General features: G+C 41.8%; 1 protein-coding gene across 1 annotated transcript in view; it reads left to right on the top strand.

Moving 5' to 3' along the window:
* Positions 1 to 20,314, top strand: part of LOC121859369 — a 532,182-nt gene that overhangs the window by 369,683 nt on the left and 142,185 nt on the right. The window contains exon 61 of the mRNA XM_042356146.1: positions 12,983 to 13,055. Coding sequence (XP_042212080.1) covers positions 12,983 to 13,055 — 73 coding nt within the window. The remainder of the gene's footprint in view (positions 1 to 12,982; positions 13,056 to 20,314) is intronic.

Below are 20,314 nucleotides of genomic sequence, written 5' to 3'. Positions count from 1 at the left end.
GTAGTTACGTATTGCTATGTCCTAGCGTGGATAGAAGACTTTCTACATGACCGCAAGCAGTGTGTGGTGATTAAAGGCACGAAATCATCATCTGTACCCTGTCACAAGCGGGGAGTACCACAGGGCAGTGTATTGGGCCCACTGTTGTTTGTTTGTTCCATAAATGACATGCCTGACGTTGTATTAACTCCTCCATACAAATGTTTGCCGATGACGCCAAGTTATTTTAGGAAATCAAGAACCATGCGGACTGTGAAGAGGCAGAAGGATCTCTGTGAGCTCCAAGAATGGTCGAAGAAATGGCTGCTGAGATTCATGTCACGAAGTGTAAGACCATGCACCTGGGGCGTACCAACGGTAAGGAGGCGTATTATATGTCCCAACGGGATGAAGAACCCACTATTTGGAGACAATGTGAGAAGGACCTAGGTGTGTATGTTGACAATGAGCTGAAGTTCTCGGCCATTGTGAGAAGAAGGTAAATCAGGCAAATAAATTATTGGGTCTTATAAGAAGGTTGTTCAGATATGTCGACGGTTCGTCCCTCGTAATGATCTTGAAGAGTGAAGTGCTTCCCCACCTGGAGTACTGTCACCCCTTTCTGGTCTCCCTGAGATTGATAGGGACTGTCAATTGATTGAAAATGTTCAAAGGAGGCCACCAGGGTGCCTGCATTTCGGCACCTCAACTACCCTGAGAGATTGGAGCGCCTGAACTTACCTGCTTATACTACTGACGCAAGGCGCGACCTTAATTGAGGTGAGTATATAAATCTTAAGGCACTACTCAGTCGAGTGTCCTTACTGAGCTGGCGGACGCTCGCCCCACAAGGGGCGCAGCTCAAGATTGAAGAAGAAGCAACAGTTCCAGAAAACTGTGAGGGCAAACTTTTTCGGAGTGAGAGTTGTGAATTCTGGAAACAATCTACCAGAAAGTGTTGTGACGGCACCGAGTGTGAACTATTTCAAGACAAGACTTGACCAACACTGAACAGGTTCAGGTACATTCAGGAGCCGGTGCATGCCCAGTACTTGCCAACAGTGTCAACAGAGACGTGACCGATCACCTAAGCAGCTACCGAGCCGATCAGTGGTGAAGAGGATAAAAGTAAAAAGATTTGTCTTGATGACAGGACTTATGTAGGCACTTTTAAAGTCCACAACTACAGAGTCCCTAGTGTGTGATGCCGAACTCCATAATCTGTTATTTTATTCTGAATAAAAAATTTGCCCTTGCTGGGATGTCTTCCTTTATAGTACCAATGAACTAAGACATGTGTGTGTATGCTCATGCCCTTGTGGCAGGATGATATTATTTAAAAGTTGCTGAGATGTCTTGCAGATCTTGACCTCTCTGGCACATTCGTTCACTCAGTGTTGCTGTCCAAGACAGTACAGCTTGTTTTTTTCTGTTATTGACTCTTCTTTCCTGTTCTCCTCGATGATTTGTTGGTATTGCTATGTGCTACTAGTTGCACTGTATTTCCCTATGAGTGGTGGATCAAATGCACACTCATAATCCTTTTAGAAAAAGATTTTTTCCAGGCACTGCTGCCTGCTGTTTGCCCCATTTTTTTTCCAATTTTTTTTTCTTCCCCACAGTGGTCACTGTTATCACTATGAGCTGTCCGAGCTAAAGGCACAATACTGCACTCTCTGATCGGCCTTGGATGGTCAGTCACAGCCATGAACATGCCCCGTTTAAAATATTCTGAATAAATCTTGGCATATAGTAATTATTTTATAGTTGTATCCCCACAGCCTCTGGAGATGTTCGGGGTACTTGGTTCTAACTACAGGAGCGAACATAAACACCTGTAGAGTTCTGTAGGTTCTATTCAACGGAAATATGGGTGCGCTACAAGCACAGGTAGTCCTACACTCCTAATGGGTCAACTGGCCTCTCTCTGACTCTCAGGTGACATGTGGTACATTAGCAGCCCAGATGTCGCCAGGCACATTTATCTAAGCGTGTGGTGACATGAAACAGGGCATTGCACACGCTACTGACTAGAGAAGTATTGTATATATATAGAGTACATACATGTTATACATACAACATACATAATATACATACAGCCTCTAGCTCCAGTCAAGTAGGAGAATATTTCAATACTGTACACAATTGCGAATAACATTAAAAATCTTTTATTGACTTACACATTCACATCACTTAGACGATCTTGATGTTTTAAGTAATCACTGTCTAATTTCTGACGCTCAACAATGAAGGCCCGAATGCCGAGCACGCTTTGTTACAAAGAAGCAACACGACACAACCCACGCAACACGACACAACCCACGCAACACGACACAATCCACGCAACACGACTAATAAAAGGAACATGGTTTAGAAAGTATTAAAACTTAAAGAGATGTATGTGAATGATAGAAATCAAGCTGTCACTTTTTGTGATCTTGTTGCAGTGCAGTATTTTTATTCTCAAGTCTATGTGTTTCAAGCTTTAGTGAAGTTTTAGAAGAACTGGAGCTTTTGAGAAATAAAAGACCATTTGTTACACATATGATGACCTGTGTGCATTGTACTTCTCTTGAGGTTAAACACACCAGAATAAATGTTTGCAGTGTGAAATATATTTGACCTTTTATGTGTGTTTATGGTGGGACAGTCTGTGACCATCTTTGTCTAAATTGAACTACATACATTAGGTGGCTATGACAGAATCTCACACTGTTACTGTGGCAAGTGACAGTTGGTTTTTGGGATTTTGTTTTAGTTGTCAAAGGTTTTACAGAATTTGGGCTCCCCTTGACATAGAGGCACTCAGCCAAGAACAAGACAAACAACATACAGTATATGTTATAATATTCTGTTGGAAAAAGTGAAGTTAAATTATTCTTATGGTAAAATGAAAACAAACTAAAAGCCAATTTGTCACTTCTCATGTTCTTGCCTAGAGTGCCTCATATTATATTCAGTGGTTAGAACACCTTTGACTCCTCTACCATCAGTGGTGAGAAAATACTTATATAATAGAACAGAAGAAGTTAATGTATATTAGCAATTAATACAATTTTAGGGTCAGCTGGCATATATTGAGTGTGTGGAGACAGCGACTGGTTTGAATTCAGCAGCAGATAAAGGCATAAGCTGTGATGTTCGATATGGTTTCCGATGCAGCAATGTAGACCAGACCGTGGAAGCTGTCTAGACTACAAATCAGATACTACTGTTCATGTGGTAAGAATAATGTTAATTTGTTAGTTATATTACAGTTTTTGTGCTGTTACCCAACAATTTAGGCAGTGCTATATGAATTATGTTTGTTCATACTTTTGTTCCTCACAGATATATTTTCCTCTTCATAATTAGTACCGTATTTTTTTTACATATAAGAGGCACAGCGATATAATACACACCCCCATTTTAGAGGGGAGTATTTAAGGAAAAATGTGTGCACTTTCCTCCTGTAGCCATAATTTTCATAAAACAATATATAGTATACAGTACCAGTAAATGTGAGAATAAATAAAAACAATACCAATAAATAAGTTAAAATACTGTATTGCCAAACCAGTAAATAAAACCAAATGAAAGTTTAACACAGTTTCCATTTGCATATACGTCTGTACTCTGTTCACCGTAGCAACGGCGACGCTACCTTGCTGATTCCTAGCAACGCTCTCTCCCACCTCCCCGAAACAACAATCCGCCCAGCCGTCCTGCCTCCCCCCACTAATCCAGCCAACTCGTGTGCAAAGAAATGTACAATATATTCCTTTTATGTGTTTGCCCTTTGGACAATTATTTCTTTTACTTTTATCACAATATGTTTGCATGTACTGTATATCATTAAAAATAAATGAAGAAAGTTACATATATCTAGCCGAAAATAACAGGTAAGGAGCAACAGCTTGGCACCAGTAGCCTGATGGTTACAGAGACGAGTCTAACCTGGCTACAGTGTTGACTGTTGTTGTTGGTGAGTGATGTTGTTGTTGGTGGTGAGTGTTGTTGTTGGCGGTGGTGAGTGGTTGTTGTTGGTGGTAGTGAGTGGTTGTTGTTGTTGTTGGTGGTGGTGGTGTTTGTGGTTGTGAGTGTTGTTGTTGTTGGTGTTGGTGTTGTTGTTGTTGGTGAGTGTTGTTGTTCTTTTTGTTGGTGGTGTTGTTGTTGTTGGTGGTGAGTGATGTTGTTGTTGGTGGTGGTGGTGGTGGTTGTGGTTGTGAGTGTTGTTGTTGTTGGTGTTGGTGTTGTTGTTGTTGGTGAGTGTTGTTGTTCTTTTGTTGGTGAGTGTTGTTGTTGTTGGTGGTGAGTGATGTTGTTGTTGGTGGTGAGTGATGTTGTTGTTGGTGGTGAGTGTTGTTGTTGTTGGTGGTGGCTGTTGTTGTTGTTGTGTGGTGGTGGTGGTGGTGGTGGTGTTGTTGTTGTTGTTGGTGGTGGTGTTGTTGTTGTTTGTGGTGGTGGTGGTGGTGAGTGTGTTGTTGTTGTTGTTGGTGGTGGTGGTGAGTGTTGTTGTTGTTGTTGGTGGTGGTAGTGGTTGTTGTTGGTGGTAGTAGTGGTTGTTTTTGTTGTTGGTGGTGGTGGTGGTGAGTGTTGTTGTTGTTGGCGGTGGTGAGTGGTTTTTGTTGTTGTTGGTGGTGGTGAGTGTTGTTGTTGTTGTTGGTGGTGGTGGTGGTAGAGTGTTGTTGTTGTTGTTGGCGGTGGTGGTGGTTGTTGTTGGTGGTAGTGAGTGGTTGTTGTTGTTGTTGGTGGTGTGGTGGTGTTTGTGGTTGTGAGTGTTGTTGTTGTTGGTGTTGAGTGTTTTTGTTGTTGGTGAGTGTTGTTGTTCTTTTTGTTGGTGAGTGTTGTTGTTGGTGGTGGTAGTGATGTTGTTGTTGGTGGTGGTGGTGGAGTGTTGTTGTTGTTGTTGGTGGTGAGTGTTGTTGTTGTTGTTGATGGTGAGTGAGTTGTTGTTTTGGTGGTGGTGGTGAGTGTTGTTGTTGTTGTTGGTGGTGGGTGTTGTTGTTGTTGTTGGTGGTGGTGAGTGTTGTTGTTGTTGTTGGTGGTGGTGGTGGTGAGTGTTGTTGTTGTTGTTGGTGGTGGTGAGTGTTGTTGTTTTGGTGGTTGGTGTTGTTGGTGATGGTGGTGGTTGGTGTTGTTGTTGTTGTTGGTGGTGGTGAGTGTTGTTGTTGGTGGTGGTGGTGTTGTTGGTGATGGTGGTGGTGGAGTGTTGTTGTTGTTGTTGGTTGGTGGTGGAGTGTTGTTGTTGTTGTTGGTGGTGGTGAGTGTTGTTGTTTTTTGGTGGTTAGTGTTGTTGGTGATGGTGGTGGTGAGTGTTGTTGTTGTTGTTGGTGGTGGTGAGTGTTGTTGTTGTTGGTGGTGAGTGTTGTTGTTGTTGGTGGTGGTGAGTGTTGTTGTTTTGGTGGTTAGTGTTGTTGGTGGTGGTGGTGGTGAGTGTTGTTGTTGTTGTTGTTGTTGTTGGGTGGTGGTGTTGTTGTTGTTGGTGGTGGTAGTGTTGTTGTTTTGGTGGTTAGTGTTGTTGTTGTTGTTGGTGGTTGAGTGTTGTTGTTGTTGGTGGTGTGGTGAGTGTTGTTTGTTGTTGGTGGTGGTGTTGTTGTTGTTGGTGGTGGTGGTGTTGTTGTTTGGTGGTTAGTGTTGTTGTTGGTGGTGGGGTGGTGAGTGTTGTTGTTGTTGGTGGTGGTAGTGTTGTTGTTTTGGTGGTTGGTGTTGTTGTTGTTGTTGGTGGTGAGTGTTGTTGTTGTTGTTGGTGGTGGTGAGTGTTGTTTTTGGTGGTTGGTGTTGTTGTTGTTGTTGGTGGTTAGTGTTGTTGTTGTTGTTGGTGGTGATGTTGTTGTTGTTGGGTGGTGGTGGTGTTGTTGTTTTGGTGGTTAGTGTTGTTGTTGGTGGTGGTGGTGGTGAGTGTTGTTGTTGGTGGTGGTGGTGGTTTGTTGTTGTTGGTGGTGAGTATTGTTGTTGTTGGTGGTGGTGGTGGTGGTTGTGGTTGTGGGTGTTGTTGTTGTTGGTGTTGAGTGTTGTTGTTGTTGGTGGAGTGTTGTTGTTCTTTTTGTTGGTGGTGTTGTTGTTGGTGGTGGTGGTGATGTTGTTGTTGGTGGTGGTGGTGAGGTGTTGTTGTTGTTGTTGGTGGTGAGTGTTGTTGTTGTTGTTGTGGTGGTGGATGATGTTGTTGTTGGTGGTGGTGGTGAGTGTTGTTGTTGTTGCTGGTGGTGAGTGTTGTTGTTGTTGTTGGTGGTGAGTGTTGTTGTTGTTGGTGGTGGTGGTGGTGTTGTTGTTGTTGTTGGTGTTGAGTGTTGTTGTTGTTGTTGGTGGTGAGTGTTGTTGTTGGTGGTGGTGGTGGTGGAGTGTTGTTGTTGTTGTTGGTGGTGAGGTGTTGTTGTTGTTGTTGGTGGTGGGTGATGTTGTTGTTGGTGGTGGTGGTGGAGTGTTGTTGTTGTTGTTGGTGGTAGGTGTTGTTGTTGTTGGTGGTGGTGAGTGTTGTTGTTGTTGGTTGGTGGTGGTGAGTGTTGTTGTTGTTTGTTGTTGTTGTTGGTGGTGAGTGTTGTTGTTGTTGTTGGTGGTGAGTGTTGTTGTTGTTGTTGGTGGTGAGTGTTGTTGTTGTTGGTGGTGGTGGTGTTGATGTTGTTGTTGGTGGTGTTGGTGGTGTTGTTGTTGTTGTTGGTGGTGGTTAGTGTTGTTTGTTGTTGTTGGTGGTGGTTAGTGTTGTTGGTGATGGTGGTGGTGGTGTTTTGTTGTTGTTGGTGGGGTGGTGAGTGTTGTTGTTGTTGTTGGTGATGGTGGTGAGTGTTGTTGTTGTTGTTGTTGGTGGTGGTGGTGGTGAGTGTTGTTGTTGTTGGTGGTTAGTGTTGTTGTTGTTGTTTGGTGAGTGTTGTTGTTTTGGTGGTTAGTGTTGTTGTTGATGGTGGTGGTTAGTGTTGTTGGTGATGGTGGTGTGAGGTGTTGTTGTTGTTGGTGGTGGTGTTGTTGTTGTTGTTGGTGGTGAGTGTTGTTGTTGTTGTTGGTGGTGGTTAGTGTTGTTGGTGATGGTGGTGGTGGTGTTGTTGTTGTTGTTGGGTGGTGGTGGTGGTGGTGAGTGTTGTTGTTGTTGGTGGTTAGTGTTGTTGTTGTTGTTGGTGGTGAGTGTGGTTGTTTTGGTGTTAGTGTTGGTGATGGTGGTGGTTAGTGCGTTGGTGATGGTGGTGGTGAGTGTTGTTGTTGGTTGAGTGTTGTTGTTGTTGTTGGTGGTGAGTGTTGTTGTTGTTGGTGGTGGTTATGCGTTGGATGGTGGTGGTGAGTGTTGTTGTTGTTGTTGGTGATGGTGGTGGTGAGTGTTGTTGTTGTTGTTGGTGGCGGTGGTGAGTGGTTGTTGTTGGTGGTGGTGGTGGTGGGTTGTTGTTGTTGTTGGTGGTGGTGTGGTGGTGGAGGTTGTTGTTGTTGGTGGTTAGTGTTGTTGTTGTTGGTGGTGAGTGTTGTTGTTTGCGGTTAGCGTTGTTGGTGAGTGGTGGGAGTGTTGTTGTTGTTGTTGTTGGTGGTGGAGTGTTGTTGTTGTTGTTGGTTGTTGGTGGTGGTGGTGAGTGTTGTTGTTTTGGTGGTTAGTGTTGTTGGTGATGGTGGTGGTGGAGTGTTGTTGTTGCTTGTTGTTGTTGGTGGTGGTGGTGGTTGTTGTGGTTGTTGTTGTTGTTGGTGGTGGTGGTGGAGTGTTGTTGTTGTTGTTGGTGGTGGTGGTGGTGAGTGTTGTTGTTGTTGTTGCTGTTGGTGGTGGTGAGTGTTGTTGTTGTTGTTGTTGTTGTTGTTGGAGGTGGTTGTTGTTGTTGTTGTTGTTGTTGGTGGTGGTGGTGAGTGTTGGTTGTTTTGGTGGTTAGTGGTTGGTGATGGTGGTGGTGAGTGTTGTTGTTGTTGTTGTTGTTGGTGGTGGTGAGTGTTGTTGTTGTTGTTGTTGTTGGTGGTGGTGAGTGCTGGTTGTTGTTGTTGTTGGTGGTGGTGGTGGTGAGTGCTGGTTGTTGTTGTTGTTGGTGGTGGGTGAGTGTTGTTGTTGTTGTTGTTGCTGGTGGTGGTGGTGGTGAGTGTTGTTGTTTTGGTGGTTAGTGTTGTTGTTGTTGTTGGCTGAGTGTTGTTGTTTTAGTGGTTAGTGTTGTTGGTGATGGTGGTGGTGAGTGTTGTTGGTTGTTGGTGGTGAGTGTTGTTGTTGGTGGTGGTGGAGTGTTGTTGTTTTGGTGGTTAGTGTTGTTGTTGTTGTTGGTAGAGTGTTGTTGTTGTTGTTGTTGTTGGTGGTGGTGAGTGTTGTTGTTGTTGTTGTTGGTGGTGGTGGTGGGTGAGTGTTGTTGTTTTGTGGTTAGTGTTGTTGGTGATGGTGGTGGTGAGTGTTGTTGTTGTTGCTGGTGGTGGTGAGTGTTGCTGGTGGTGGTGGTGAGTGTTGTTGTTTTGGTGGTTAGTGTTGTTGGTGATGGTGGTGGTGGAGTGTTGTTGTTGTTGTTGTTGGTGGTGGTGAGTGTTGTTTGCTGGTTGTTGTTGGTGGTGGTGGTGGTGAGTGTTGTTGTTTTGTGGTTAGTGTTGTTGTTGTTGTTGGTGGGAGTGTTGTTGTTTTGGTGGTTAGTGCTGGTGGTGGTGGTGAGTGTTGTTGTTGTTCTGGTGGTGGTGAGTGTTGTTGTTTTGGTGGTTAGTGTTGTTGGTGATGGTGGTGGAGTGTTGTTGTTGGTTGCTGGTGGTGGAGTGTTGTTGGTGGTGGTGGAGTGTTGTTGGTGATGGTGGTGGTGAGGTTGTTTTGTTGTTGGTGGTGGTGGAGCGTTGTTGTTGGTGGTGGTGAGTGTTGTTTGTTTTGGTGGTTGAGTGTTGTTGGTGATGGTGGTGGTGGAGTGTTGTTGTTGTTGTTGGTGGTGGGAGTGTTGTTGTTGTTGTTGGTGGTGAGTGTTGTTTTGTTGGTGGTGGTGAGTGTTGTTGTTTTGCGGTTATGCTGCTGGTGTGGTGGTGGTGAGTGTTGTTGTTGGTTGCTGTTGTTGTAGTGGTGAGTGTTGTTGTTGTTGGTGGTGGTGAGTGTTGTTTTTGGTGGTTAGTGTTGTTGTTGTTGTTGGTGGTGAGTGTTGTTGTTGTTGGTGGTGGTGGAGTGTTGTTGTTGGTGGTGAGTGTTGTTGTTGTTGGTGGTGGTGAGCGTTGTTGTTTTGGTGGTTAGTGTTGTTGCTGGTGGTGGTGAGTGTTGGTTGTTGTTGGTGGTGGTGAGTGTTGTTGTTTGCGGTTAGTGCTGGTTGTTGGCTGGTGGTGGTGATGTTGCTGTTGCTGGTGGTGGTGAGTGTTACTTTTTGGTGGTTAGTGTTGTTGTTGGTTGCTGGTGGTTGAGTGTTGTTGTTGTTGTTGGTGGTGAGTGTTGTTGTTGTTGGTGGTGAGTGTTGTTGTTTTGGTGGTTAGTGCTGTTGCTGGTGGTGGTGGTGGTGAGTGCTGTTGTTGGTGGTGGTGGTGAGTGTTGGTTGTTGCTGGTGGTGAGTGTTGTTGTTGTTGGTGGTGGTGAGTGTTGTTGTTTTGTGGTTAGTGTTGTTGTTGGTGGTGGGTGAGTGTTGTTGTTGCTGGTGGTGGTGAGTGTTGTTGTTTTGCGGTTAGTGTTGTTGTTGTTGTTGGTGGTGAGTGTTGTTGTTTTGGTGTGAGGTTGTTTGGGTTAGTGCTGTTGCATGGTGCGGTTAGTGTTGTTGTTGCTGTGTGGTGAGTGTTGTTGTTGTTGGTGGTGTGAGGCTTGTTTTGGTGGTTAGTGGTTGGTGGGTGAGTGTTGTTGTTTTGGTGGTTAGTGTTGTTGCTGGTGTTGGTGGTGAGTCTTGTTGTTTTGCGGTTAGCGTTGTTGGTGATGGTGGTGGTGGGAGTTTGCTGTTGTTGTTGGTGGTGTAGAGTGTTGCTGGTTGGTGGGTGGAGTGTTGTTGTTTTGTGGTTGGTGTTGTTGCTGGTGTGGTGGTGAGTTTTGTTGTTTTAGTGGTTGTGTTGTTGGTGATGGTGGTTGAGTGTTGTTGTTGTTGTTGGTGGTGAGTGCTTGTTGTTGGTGGTGGTGAGTGTTGTTGTTTTGGTGGTTAGTGTTGTTGGTGGTGGTGTGATGTTGTTGTTGTTGGTGGTGAGTGTTGTTGTTGTTGGTGGTGGTGAGTGTTGTTGTTTTGAGTGGTTAGTGTTGTTGCTGGTGGTGTGGTGAGTGTTGTTGTTGTTGTTGCTGGGTGGTGGTGGTGAGTGCTGTTGTTGTTGTTTTGGTGGTTAGTGTTGCTGTTGCGGTGGTGGTGAGTGTTGTTGTTTTGGTGGTTAGTGTGCTGGTTGGCAGCTGAGCTTTAGGTTTTGGATAGTGTTGGTGATGGTGAGTGGTGGTGTTGTTGTTGTTGCTGGTGGTGTGGTGAGTGTTGTTGTTGGGTGTGTTGTTGTTGTGGTGGTGAGTGCTGTTGGTGGTGTATGCTGTTGTTTTGGTGGTTAGTGTTGTTGGTGATGGTGGTGGTGAGTGTTGTTGCTGTTGTTGGTGGTGGTGAGTGTTGTTGTTGTTGTTGGTGGTGGCGTTGTTGTTGGTGGAGTGTTGTTGTTGCTGGTGGTGGTGAGTGTTGTTGTTTTGGTGGTTAGTGTTGTTGGTGGTGGTGGTGGTGAGTGTTGTTGTTGTTGTTGTTGTTGGTGGTGGTGGTGAGTGTTGTTGTTTTGCGGTTAGTGTTGTTGGTTGGTGGTGGTGAGTGTTGTTGTTTTGCGGTTAGTGTTGTTGTTGGTGCTGGTGGTGAGTTTGTTGTTTGGTGGTTAGTGTTGGTGATGGTGGTGGTGAGTGCTGTTGTTGGTTGTTGGTGGTGCAGAGTGTTGTTGTTGGTGGTGGAGGTGTTGTTGTGCGGTGTGGTTGGTGTTGTTGGTGGTGGTGGTGATGGTTGTGGGGGTAAGGTTGCGGTGGTGGTGAGTGTTGTTGTTTAGTGGGTAGTGTTGTTGGTGATGGTGGTGAGTGTTGTTGTTGTTGTTGGTGGTGGTGAGTGTTGTTGTTGGTGGTGGTGAGTGTTGTTGTTTTGGTGGTTAGTGCTGTTGTGGTGGTGGTGAGTGTGGTTGTTTTGGTGGTGTGTTGTGGTGGTGGTGGAGTGTTGTTGTTGTTGTTGTTGTTGGTGGTGGTGGTGAGTGTTGTTGTTTTGGTGGTTAGTGTTGTTGGTGTGTGGTGGTGGAGTGAGGTTGTTGGTTGTTGTTGGTGGTGGTGGGAGTGTTGTTGTTTTGTGGTTAGTGCTGTTGTTGGTGGTGGTGGTGAGTGTTGTTGTTTTGTGGTTAGGCGTTGTTGCTGGTGCTGGTGGTGAGTCTTTGTTGTTTTGTGGTTAGTGTTGTTGGTGATGGTGGTGAGTGTTGGTTATTGTTGGTGGTGGTGAGTGTTGTTGTTGGTGGTGAGTGTTGTTGTTTTGGTGGTTAGTGTTGTTGGTGATGGTGGTGGTGAGTGTTGTTGTTGTTGTTGGTGGTGGTGAGTGTTGTTGTTGGTGGTGGTGAGTGTTGTTGTTTTGGTGGTTAGTGTTGTTGGTGATGGTGGTGGTGAGTGTTGTTGTTGTTGGTGGTGGTGAGTGTTGTTGTTTTGGTGGTTAGTGTTGTTGGTGATGGTGGTGGTGAGTGTTGTTGTTGTTGTTGGTGGTGGTGAGTGTTGTTGGTGGTGGTGGTGAGTGTTGTTGTTTTGGTGGTTAGTGTTGTTGGTGATGGTGGTGGTGAGTGTTGTTGTTGTTGGTGGTGGTGAGTGTTGTTGGTGGTGGTGGTGAGTGTTGTTGTTTTGGTGGTTAGTGTTGTTGGTGGTGGCAGTGAGTGTTTTTTTTGTTTTTGGTGGAAAGTGTTGTTGTTGGTGGTGGTGGTGAGTGTTGCTGTTCCCAAAGCCGGAATTTTCCGGAAAATTTCGGCTTTGGGAACGATATTCTGAGAAAATTTAAATTCCAGATATCTGAGAGTTCCAGTTAAGGGTAGAATCTTGCTGAAAATACGATGAAAATCAGAAAATTACGAATATATTCATTAAAATTCCTGATAAAAGCTGTTGCTTGTGGCTATATGTTGACATATTTTGATTGCATAATTCCTAATATTTATGTAGCAATGCATGATTGTTCTACCCCCTCTTCATTTAGGGGGCCCTGCTGTTTACGTAGCAAAAGCTGCAGAAACATTTTTGTTATATTATTTGGTGTAAAGTAGTACCAATCACTTGGTAAAAGTCAGTATGTGGTACGTTTCTCAGCCAGCTAAAAACAGGATGAGAGGCTGAGGCTGCTTGTACTCCTCAGTTACCCCTGAAGAAGTAAAAGTCAGGTTCGGCCGTCTGTTGCTGCTGGGCACCTTCAGCGGCCTGTATTGCACAACAAATTTTTCTAACCTTCAATTCCTTTAGGCTCGGCCATTTATGGACCGATTCTAATCAAACAAAAACTCAGTAGTAGAATAACATATTGTGCGTGACTGAACATGTAGATTTTCTTTATATTTGGCTTGGTTTATTATTTGCTGATTTATCTTTTTAAATATTTGGAGGAAAAATTGGTAAGTTAGGAAAAAAATTCATGCACTTAAAATGAAAGCTATAATCTTCTATAAATATCTATATGTAACGTTCAAGAGGAGTAAATTTCCTATACTCCTCATGATTTTCACCCTAATCAAGCAAGAAGTTATGGAGAAGTAGGATTTTGAAAATTGATAATATAAGGGAAAAATCAGGTATCAGGGATTAGGGATTAGGCAGAACAGATTCAGGACTATAGCAACAATGTGTCTGGTGTCTTTAATTGCTGACAGGAAATTTATATTGATTAATCAATTATTAATGAATTTCGTGCTTCAGCCGGACGCTACCCTTAAGAGGGATTCTCGCTAACGGAGATATTCCTCTGATATAATGGTTTGTTAGTACAGTAAAAGTATAAAATTGTTAGAAATAATTTTGAATCAAGTTGTAAGGGAAAGATTGAAAGAATCTGTATATGGTAACAATAAAATATGTTGTAGAATGAGAATAAATTATGCGGTTGATAAAATAATGAAACAAGGAATTATTTCTATGTGTGGTTTGCATGACCTGAACTAATGAAAATTTTTGGAAAACTTTTGACAGAGACAACTACTACAGTGACAACCACAGTTATCCCTGACTTCTTCACTCCACCGTCTGTTTGTGATCCTGACAAGTAAGTTAAATTAAGTCAATAGGAAAAGTATAGTTTCTTGAAAATGACTGCGTAACTCATAAACTCTTAAAGCAAACTTAATTTTCCCCATGAGAAATAAGGGAAATGGTGGAGATATGAGGAGTGATACCTCAAAACTCATTTATGCATTTATACCAATTACTGTGTTTTATTTTTTATGCTATTTATAACTCACAATAATAAGGAAATTAAAAATGAAATAATACAGCCTATCTAAAATAAATATTTAATACAGTCTATCTACTAAAAGAAAATAATATTGTAATGAAAAATTTTTCCTACACCAAGTGGCATTGGCTAGGAATTTTCCCCTCACAATGTGGCTTATTATGTCCTAATTTTACACCAATAGTGATGGCTTTTCACTATTTCTTGGGTTGGGTGGTGTCTTTGGATGTTGATTTGCATTTGTCAGTCATAATAAGGGTCAAAAGTTACACAAAAGCAAAACACCACATGGACAATCACAAGAGAAAATCACTCTTACTCCAACAATGGTTACTGGATGCTACCGCTTCTCATCTTATCTTATCTCATACTTCACCGGCAACACTTTTTCAACTACGCTGGTATAGAGGTGTACGGAAGTGTGGGAAGAGTTGTGTAGAAGTCCTAAATTTATAGAATTGTTGATGTGTTGCTCAAATGTTGCCTGTATTGTAAATATGTGTGTGTGTGTGTGTGTGTGTGTGTGTGTGTAGACACACACGCACAAAACACATACAAATAAATAATAATGGGAAAGTAATCTCACAAATAATCAGAAACTAATTTTATTAAAAATGTGACAGTCTACCAACAAGTCAGTGTTGGGAATTTAGAATAGTGATTTATGCGTGCACATAAGTGGTAGGGCTGCCTATCATATGGTAACACTTATTACATGAAAGTACAAGACCCTACTGCGTAGCAGTCAAAAAATAATACGGCTACACTATCAAATACTGGAACAAATTTGTAGCCGTGGGATTTTTTTTTACTGCTATGGAGTAGGATCGTGTATTTTCATGTACTGTACTATGTACACTGTGAGTATCCTGGTATAAGTGTTTCACAAAGGGATTATAAATTTTCAATGTGTTACCGGTCATGACATCTGATGTCATCGATGCTTGCTTCCTTACATGTTATAATTTGAGACCATCTAAACCATCATAAATGTATTGGCCAAAAACATTATCCCACCTCTATTGTCCGTGCATATCGGTATCTGAAACAACATAGTTAGGTTTGATAGCCTAAATAAACTATGATATAACAATAATTCCTCAGCCTTAGATGCTCATCATGGAGATTCCTTGGATGCCTAGGTATCTATAGTAGATTACATCATGGTTATTATGATTCTTGAGACACACATATTAAATAAACTGAGTTTTTATACTAAATTAGTTGCTAGTGTAGCAAATATCCTCGCCAGGGAATAGTAGCTCTCTTGTTGCTAGGAGTGTTATCGCTCATCTCGCTGATCCGTCGTTCCTCGTCTGGGCGGCATCCCTTAGATGCGTGATATGGCGGGAAAATGTGGGGTAAAATAAAAAAATAAAACACTAAACAAACCTTTGAAAACCTTGCCTAACGTTTCCTAACTTATAAAAATGTTAAGAATCACTTAAGAGTTTATGGATTCCTCCTCATCTGAACACCGAAAACAACACCAACACATCCTAAATACTGGAAACAACACCATCACCTACTAAACACCGAAAACATGAATAGGGTAAACTTTTTATAGTTTTAGGAACTTTAAAGGTTACGAATTGTTAGGAAAGGCTTTCAAAAGTTTGTTTAGTGTTTTTCTGGTATTTTACCCCACATTTTCCCTTTTTTAAATTGTGTAAACTATTGATTCCAGAACTTAAAATCCTAAAATTCGCTACATGACTGGAGCAATAATTTTATTGTATAGATAATTATATGCTTTAGGGTCGGGATATATCGCGAGATTTGGTCCAAGGATGTTCGCCATATACTATATCGCGATATATAATTACATGTAATTAATGGGGAAAATAGGGTTAGGTTCTGTAGGCCAATAAAAGTGACTAAAATTGACTTAGCGAGTTTATTTTCTTGCTAACTAAAGCACCAATGAACATTAGACTCGGGAACACAAGACTCGGCAGCTGAAGCACCATCCAGGGAACACCAGACTCAGCAGCAGACGATACACTGTCACCCTCACTTGACAACCCCACACCTACATTTATGAACAAACCAAAAATATTAGTTACAGTATTAAATCTTTTCCATTAAGCTTTCCATTCTCTTCATTTCACTTTTCACGTCACTAGCAACCCATTTACACTCTCCTTCGAAGTCGGAATCTGCAGAAGAGTCGGCTGCTGACTTGTCACTCTTGCCGCTGATTCAGAAAGACTGTGCGGGCGAGCGTGACTGCGTGAGTGAGCAGCCACGGTGGTGCCTCTGGTGAGCAAATAACCCATTTGTTTGCCATGGTGGTAAATTTGAAATATTTTCTGCCCGATTTCCCTCGCAAAATAAATAGATTTATCGGTATATATTGGAAAATGTCGATAATTTTGGTAGTCACTATATAAAAAAATCGTTAAAAAAAAATCGCTATACATCCCGACCCTACTGTACAGTCATATATATACTGTATACATCGCGATAATTTTCACAGTAGTCAGTTGGGTAAACAACAGTGGTGATTCTCACATAATTATAACTGATTTTATAGACTCTGGGATAAAACTTTCTAACGTTTTTCTTTACAAAATTGAGTTCCCAACATCATTTCATGTCCAAATTATTTATTGAAGGATCTTGCATTTAAACAAACTTGTAAAAAGTGTATTTATGATCATTACAGTACTGTACCAAATTTATATTTCTAACACAGTTAGAACAGATGCTGTGGATAAAGGTTTATACAAAATTTTGCTCACTGTATTTATTTTTGCTCAAGGACATGGCCTAATATAATGGGAGAGTGATAAGAGACTCGTACAAAGTAGAAGAGTGTTTTATATGGCACTAAGGCCTCGAATAACAGCAGTAATGTGAACTCCAATATTGCAGTGTAAGGTGAATCATCTTATCATGAATCTTTTGTGTGGATTTTTACGCCCTTTTCCCCCAGAACAGTAAAATTAATGAAAAATGCAAACTATATTTTTTAAATACATTACAGTAATATGGTCACACAAGAGGGGATGAGACGCCAGTGTTGTTGTCAGTGTTTACACCCATGATGTCAGTTATCCATCTGAAACTGAAGAATATAAGACCCTGGTTTTTGTTGTAGTAAAATTAATGTCTAAAATATTTATGTTTTAATTAATATTATTTAATATACAGTAGAAGTAACCACTGATGGTAAAGACAAAAGTGAGAGACTAATAGCGGAAGGCCAGTTTATGTAATAATAATAATAATAATAATAATAATAATAATAATAATAATAATAATAATAATAATAATTAACGGTTTATTGTAAAAGTTCAGCAGCCCGAACGCTGAAAATATACATTGGACAAAAATGACTTATTACATACAAAGATATGGGGTGGGTGGGTCGTTTAACAAAAGCTTTCATTACTGAAAGAAGAAGGAACAATGATTGAACATACAAATTATTATAGTTTACAGTTGATGGCCCGGGCCTGGGCTGGTCATGGAGACACCAGGTGGTGTGGTGTTCACGTGGTGTAGTAACTCGTCCTCGGGTGTTTTGATATGAAGGACCTCACGTGGTCATGGAGACACCAGGTAGTGTGGTGTTCACGTGGTGCAGTAACTCGTCCTCGGGTGTTGATATGAAGGACCTCACGTGGTCATGGAGACACTGGGTGGTGTGGTGTTCACGTGGTGCAGTAACTCGTCCTCGGGCGTTGATATGAATGACCTCATGTGTTCATGGAAACACTGGGTGGTGTGGTGTTCACGTGGTGCAGTAACTCGTCCTAGGGTGTTGATATGAAGGACCTCACGTGGTCATGGAGACACCGGGTGGTGTGTGGTGGTGTCACAGTATCTCGCCCTGCTGGGTGGTGTTGTGTTATCTCGTAGTCAGGTGCATAGCCAGCTGGCCCTCTGTTGTTCCAATGGTGGACTAATTAGCACCTCCCGGTCAGAAGACGGCGGTCAGTTCCCAGGGGTGCTTATCCCACTGGTGGGTCACGGCTCTCACTGGTACTGTCTAGTGCTGAATTCACTGGCCTAAACACTGTTCAACACTGGTCCCACTTCTTTCCGAAACGAAATTGTCACTTTTGATTTTGTTGATATCCCGGTGGTGAGGATGGGTCGGGGAGAGGGACCTGAGGAATGAGCCGAACATTGGCCAAGGGGGGCCGCTGCTCAGCAGGAGCAGCTCCTGAATAGGTCTCGACCCTACGGTGCTGATAGTCCTGCAACTGACCGAAAATGTCCTCCTCAAACTCCCTGTCGAAGCCCTCGTTCTCCTGTTCACTAATGGTAAAGATCTTCCGTAAATATTGCCGATGTAGTTGTTCTCGGTTTTCCTCCTCGAATATTTTCACGTTGTTTTGGTCGAGCAGGTAAGGGACCGTGCTAGAGGTGGAACCCATCAGTCACTTGATTCCTTTCCAGAATGCAGCAGAATCGCGGTAATTGTTGGCTGCCTCCCACACCAAGGAGGCCCACTTTTGTTCATGTAGCTTCGACAGGGAGATTGAGGAGGACATTTTAGGTCAGTTGCAGGACCATCAGCACCTGCTCCAGCCGCTCCCACATACTGACTTCACTAGACTGGTGGACGGAAGCTACCTGACGGAGCGCATAGTTCCTGCAGATGTGTCAGACGTCATAAAAGGGTTTAAAAACAAATCACCTGGGCAAAGCCACATTAACAAGAAGATCCTGGCTCAACTCCTCGACAACATGATAGAGAGGCTTGCTCATATATGCAACGCCCGCGTGCCTCGCCTCTGGATACTTCCTTAAGATTTTCAAAATCGCCATTATTCGCCTTATACCAAAAGCAGGGAAGCCTCCAAACACTATATGTTGTGACTTCTCTATCCCTCATGTCTGGCTATGCCTTGAGTCCCAGAATGCCTCCCATCCATTCCCTACCTTAACCTAAAAAAAAAAAAAAAAAAAAACCTACCGTGGTCAAGGATGTAGTGTGTACTCATGAAAACAGTGTCATTTATCTTATTAAGAATATATGCAAAAGATTCTTTATTGTTTATTACTGAATATCTATTTGATTGAATTAATGTTTCTGTATGTGAAATGAGCAACACATTAATAATACGTTGAATATTAAAACACACAAGAGGAAACGAGACGGCATTGTTTTCGTTAGTGTTTACACCCATGATGATGGTTCTACATACGAAACTGACGAAAATAAGACCCTGGTTATAGCTGTAGAAAGATCAATGTAAGAAAAGAAAGAATATGTATGTTTTAATTAATGTTACTTAATGTACAGTAAAAGTAACCACTGATGGTAAAAAAAGTGAGTTGGATTGTACAAGGCCACCGTATGTACTGTACGTACGCACACATGAAAACATAGCATCATTTTTCTACATAGGGATATCAAAGCAACACTTATTACTTTTCATGCTTATGAATGTAAAACAAAAATTCTACTTCTCACCAATGGTGGTAAAGTCAAGAACTTAAAGGACACAGCCAATGTTGTCATAAATTGGCAAGAAGATGAGGAGTGAGCAATCTGTTGGTGTGTTGTGTTCCACTCGTGCTCTTGTTAGGTCTTCTCTGTCACTGTATTAATAGCTCCTGAACATTGTCTTCATCAACTCAGCACTTTCTTAATTATTTCTTCATTCGTATGGAGAGTTCAATCCGCCATCCCCAAAGCGCATGAAATATCCACAGACCTCACCTTTTTAATATCGTTTTAACACATCTAGTTTCTCGGCTAAGCTTATACACTTTCTTTTAGCGTTTAAACCATCACTATCATCACTTGCTCTCTTGCTCATGTTGAATAGGGATACTAAAATGCCGTAAGATACCTGAGAAAGTTTTTCTCCTGGTCCTGTTCAGTTACATGAAAACAAAATGCCCGCTAAGCTGCAACTGTTTGTGTTAGTGATCACTGATGACCACTTACAAGCCCAGCAGCATTCATGTGCAAGGCATGTTTTTAATATATATATATATATATATATATATATATATATATATATATATATATATATATATATATATATATATATATATATATATATATACTATAAAATGGGAACTTCGTGTTTCTTCTTTCCTTGTGGTTATCAGCATATACCTGGATCACGCGCACCCACAGTGATTTACTTATATATATATATATATATATATATATATATATATATATATATATATATATATATATATATATATATATATATAATGACGGTGTAAATTGAATTGGGTCCTAAATTAACCAGGGTTTTAAAAACGAGTCGTCGTTAGTAGAACCGTCATTATTGGAGGCTTTCCTACGTAACCAAAGATGAAGCCGAGATTATGTTTTCACTGCTAATTTCATGAACTATAATTATGTGGTGTGCACTACAGGGTGTGTTTACATTTATTAGACACTTCACTTAATTGCTCCTCAGCAGCCACATCTACTACCATCACAGCGGCAGTCCCCACTTATATGGAATTACAGTACCTCCCATACTAACTGGATTTTTATTTTGTTTTCTGGGTTGGGATCCATGTGTCTGGTGATGGACCCCAGTCCGGTTTGTAAGGGGTGCGGATAAGTGTGTCAAGTCAAGGTTAGAGGGAGTTTACTGCATAAAATAATGCACAAAAATTTAATGAATCATTTACATTTTTCAAAATGGACATCTTATATTTGGCATGAGTTTATATTATGATATACTTGTGTGCCAGGAATCTAAAATTGCTTGGTCATGCAGTTTTTCTATTGAGATTTGGAAGGATTTCCTCTTTTTCTTTTGTTACAAATGTTTTTAGGTTTTCTTTTGGCATTACTGCAGTCACTACCATCACTTTGGTGTTAGTTTAATGGCAGTACAAGTACACATTATGGACAGTGTTCCCTTCACTGTGTGTTACTGGCCAAGTCTACTAATTATATCAGACAAAATTATGTCCCTTATTAGGAAAATCCCTCATTGAAAAGTTCATTATTGTGAAGGTTTACTGTATATTGTAGAGTACTTAAAGTTGGTTTTAGGCTTTATTTTTTATCTTTTTTTTTTAAGGGGATTAACCCACCCAGGCACAGGTTACTGACCCACATCGGGGCCTGGGGG

The sequence above is a fragment of the Homarus americanus genome, unplaced genomic scaffold (assembly GCF_018991925.1).
Source record: "Homarus americanus isolate GMGI-L3 unplaced genomic scaffold, GMGI_Hamer_2.0 scaffold7626, whole genome shotgun sequence".
In the NCBI taxonomy this organism is placed as follows: Eukaryota; Metazoa; Arthropoda; class Malacostraca; order Decapoda; family Nephropidae; genus Homarus; species Homarus americanus.
This window is presented reverse-complemented; position numbering and strand designations above follow the sequence as displayed.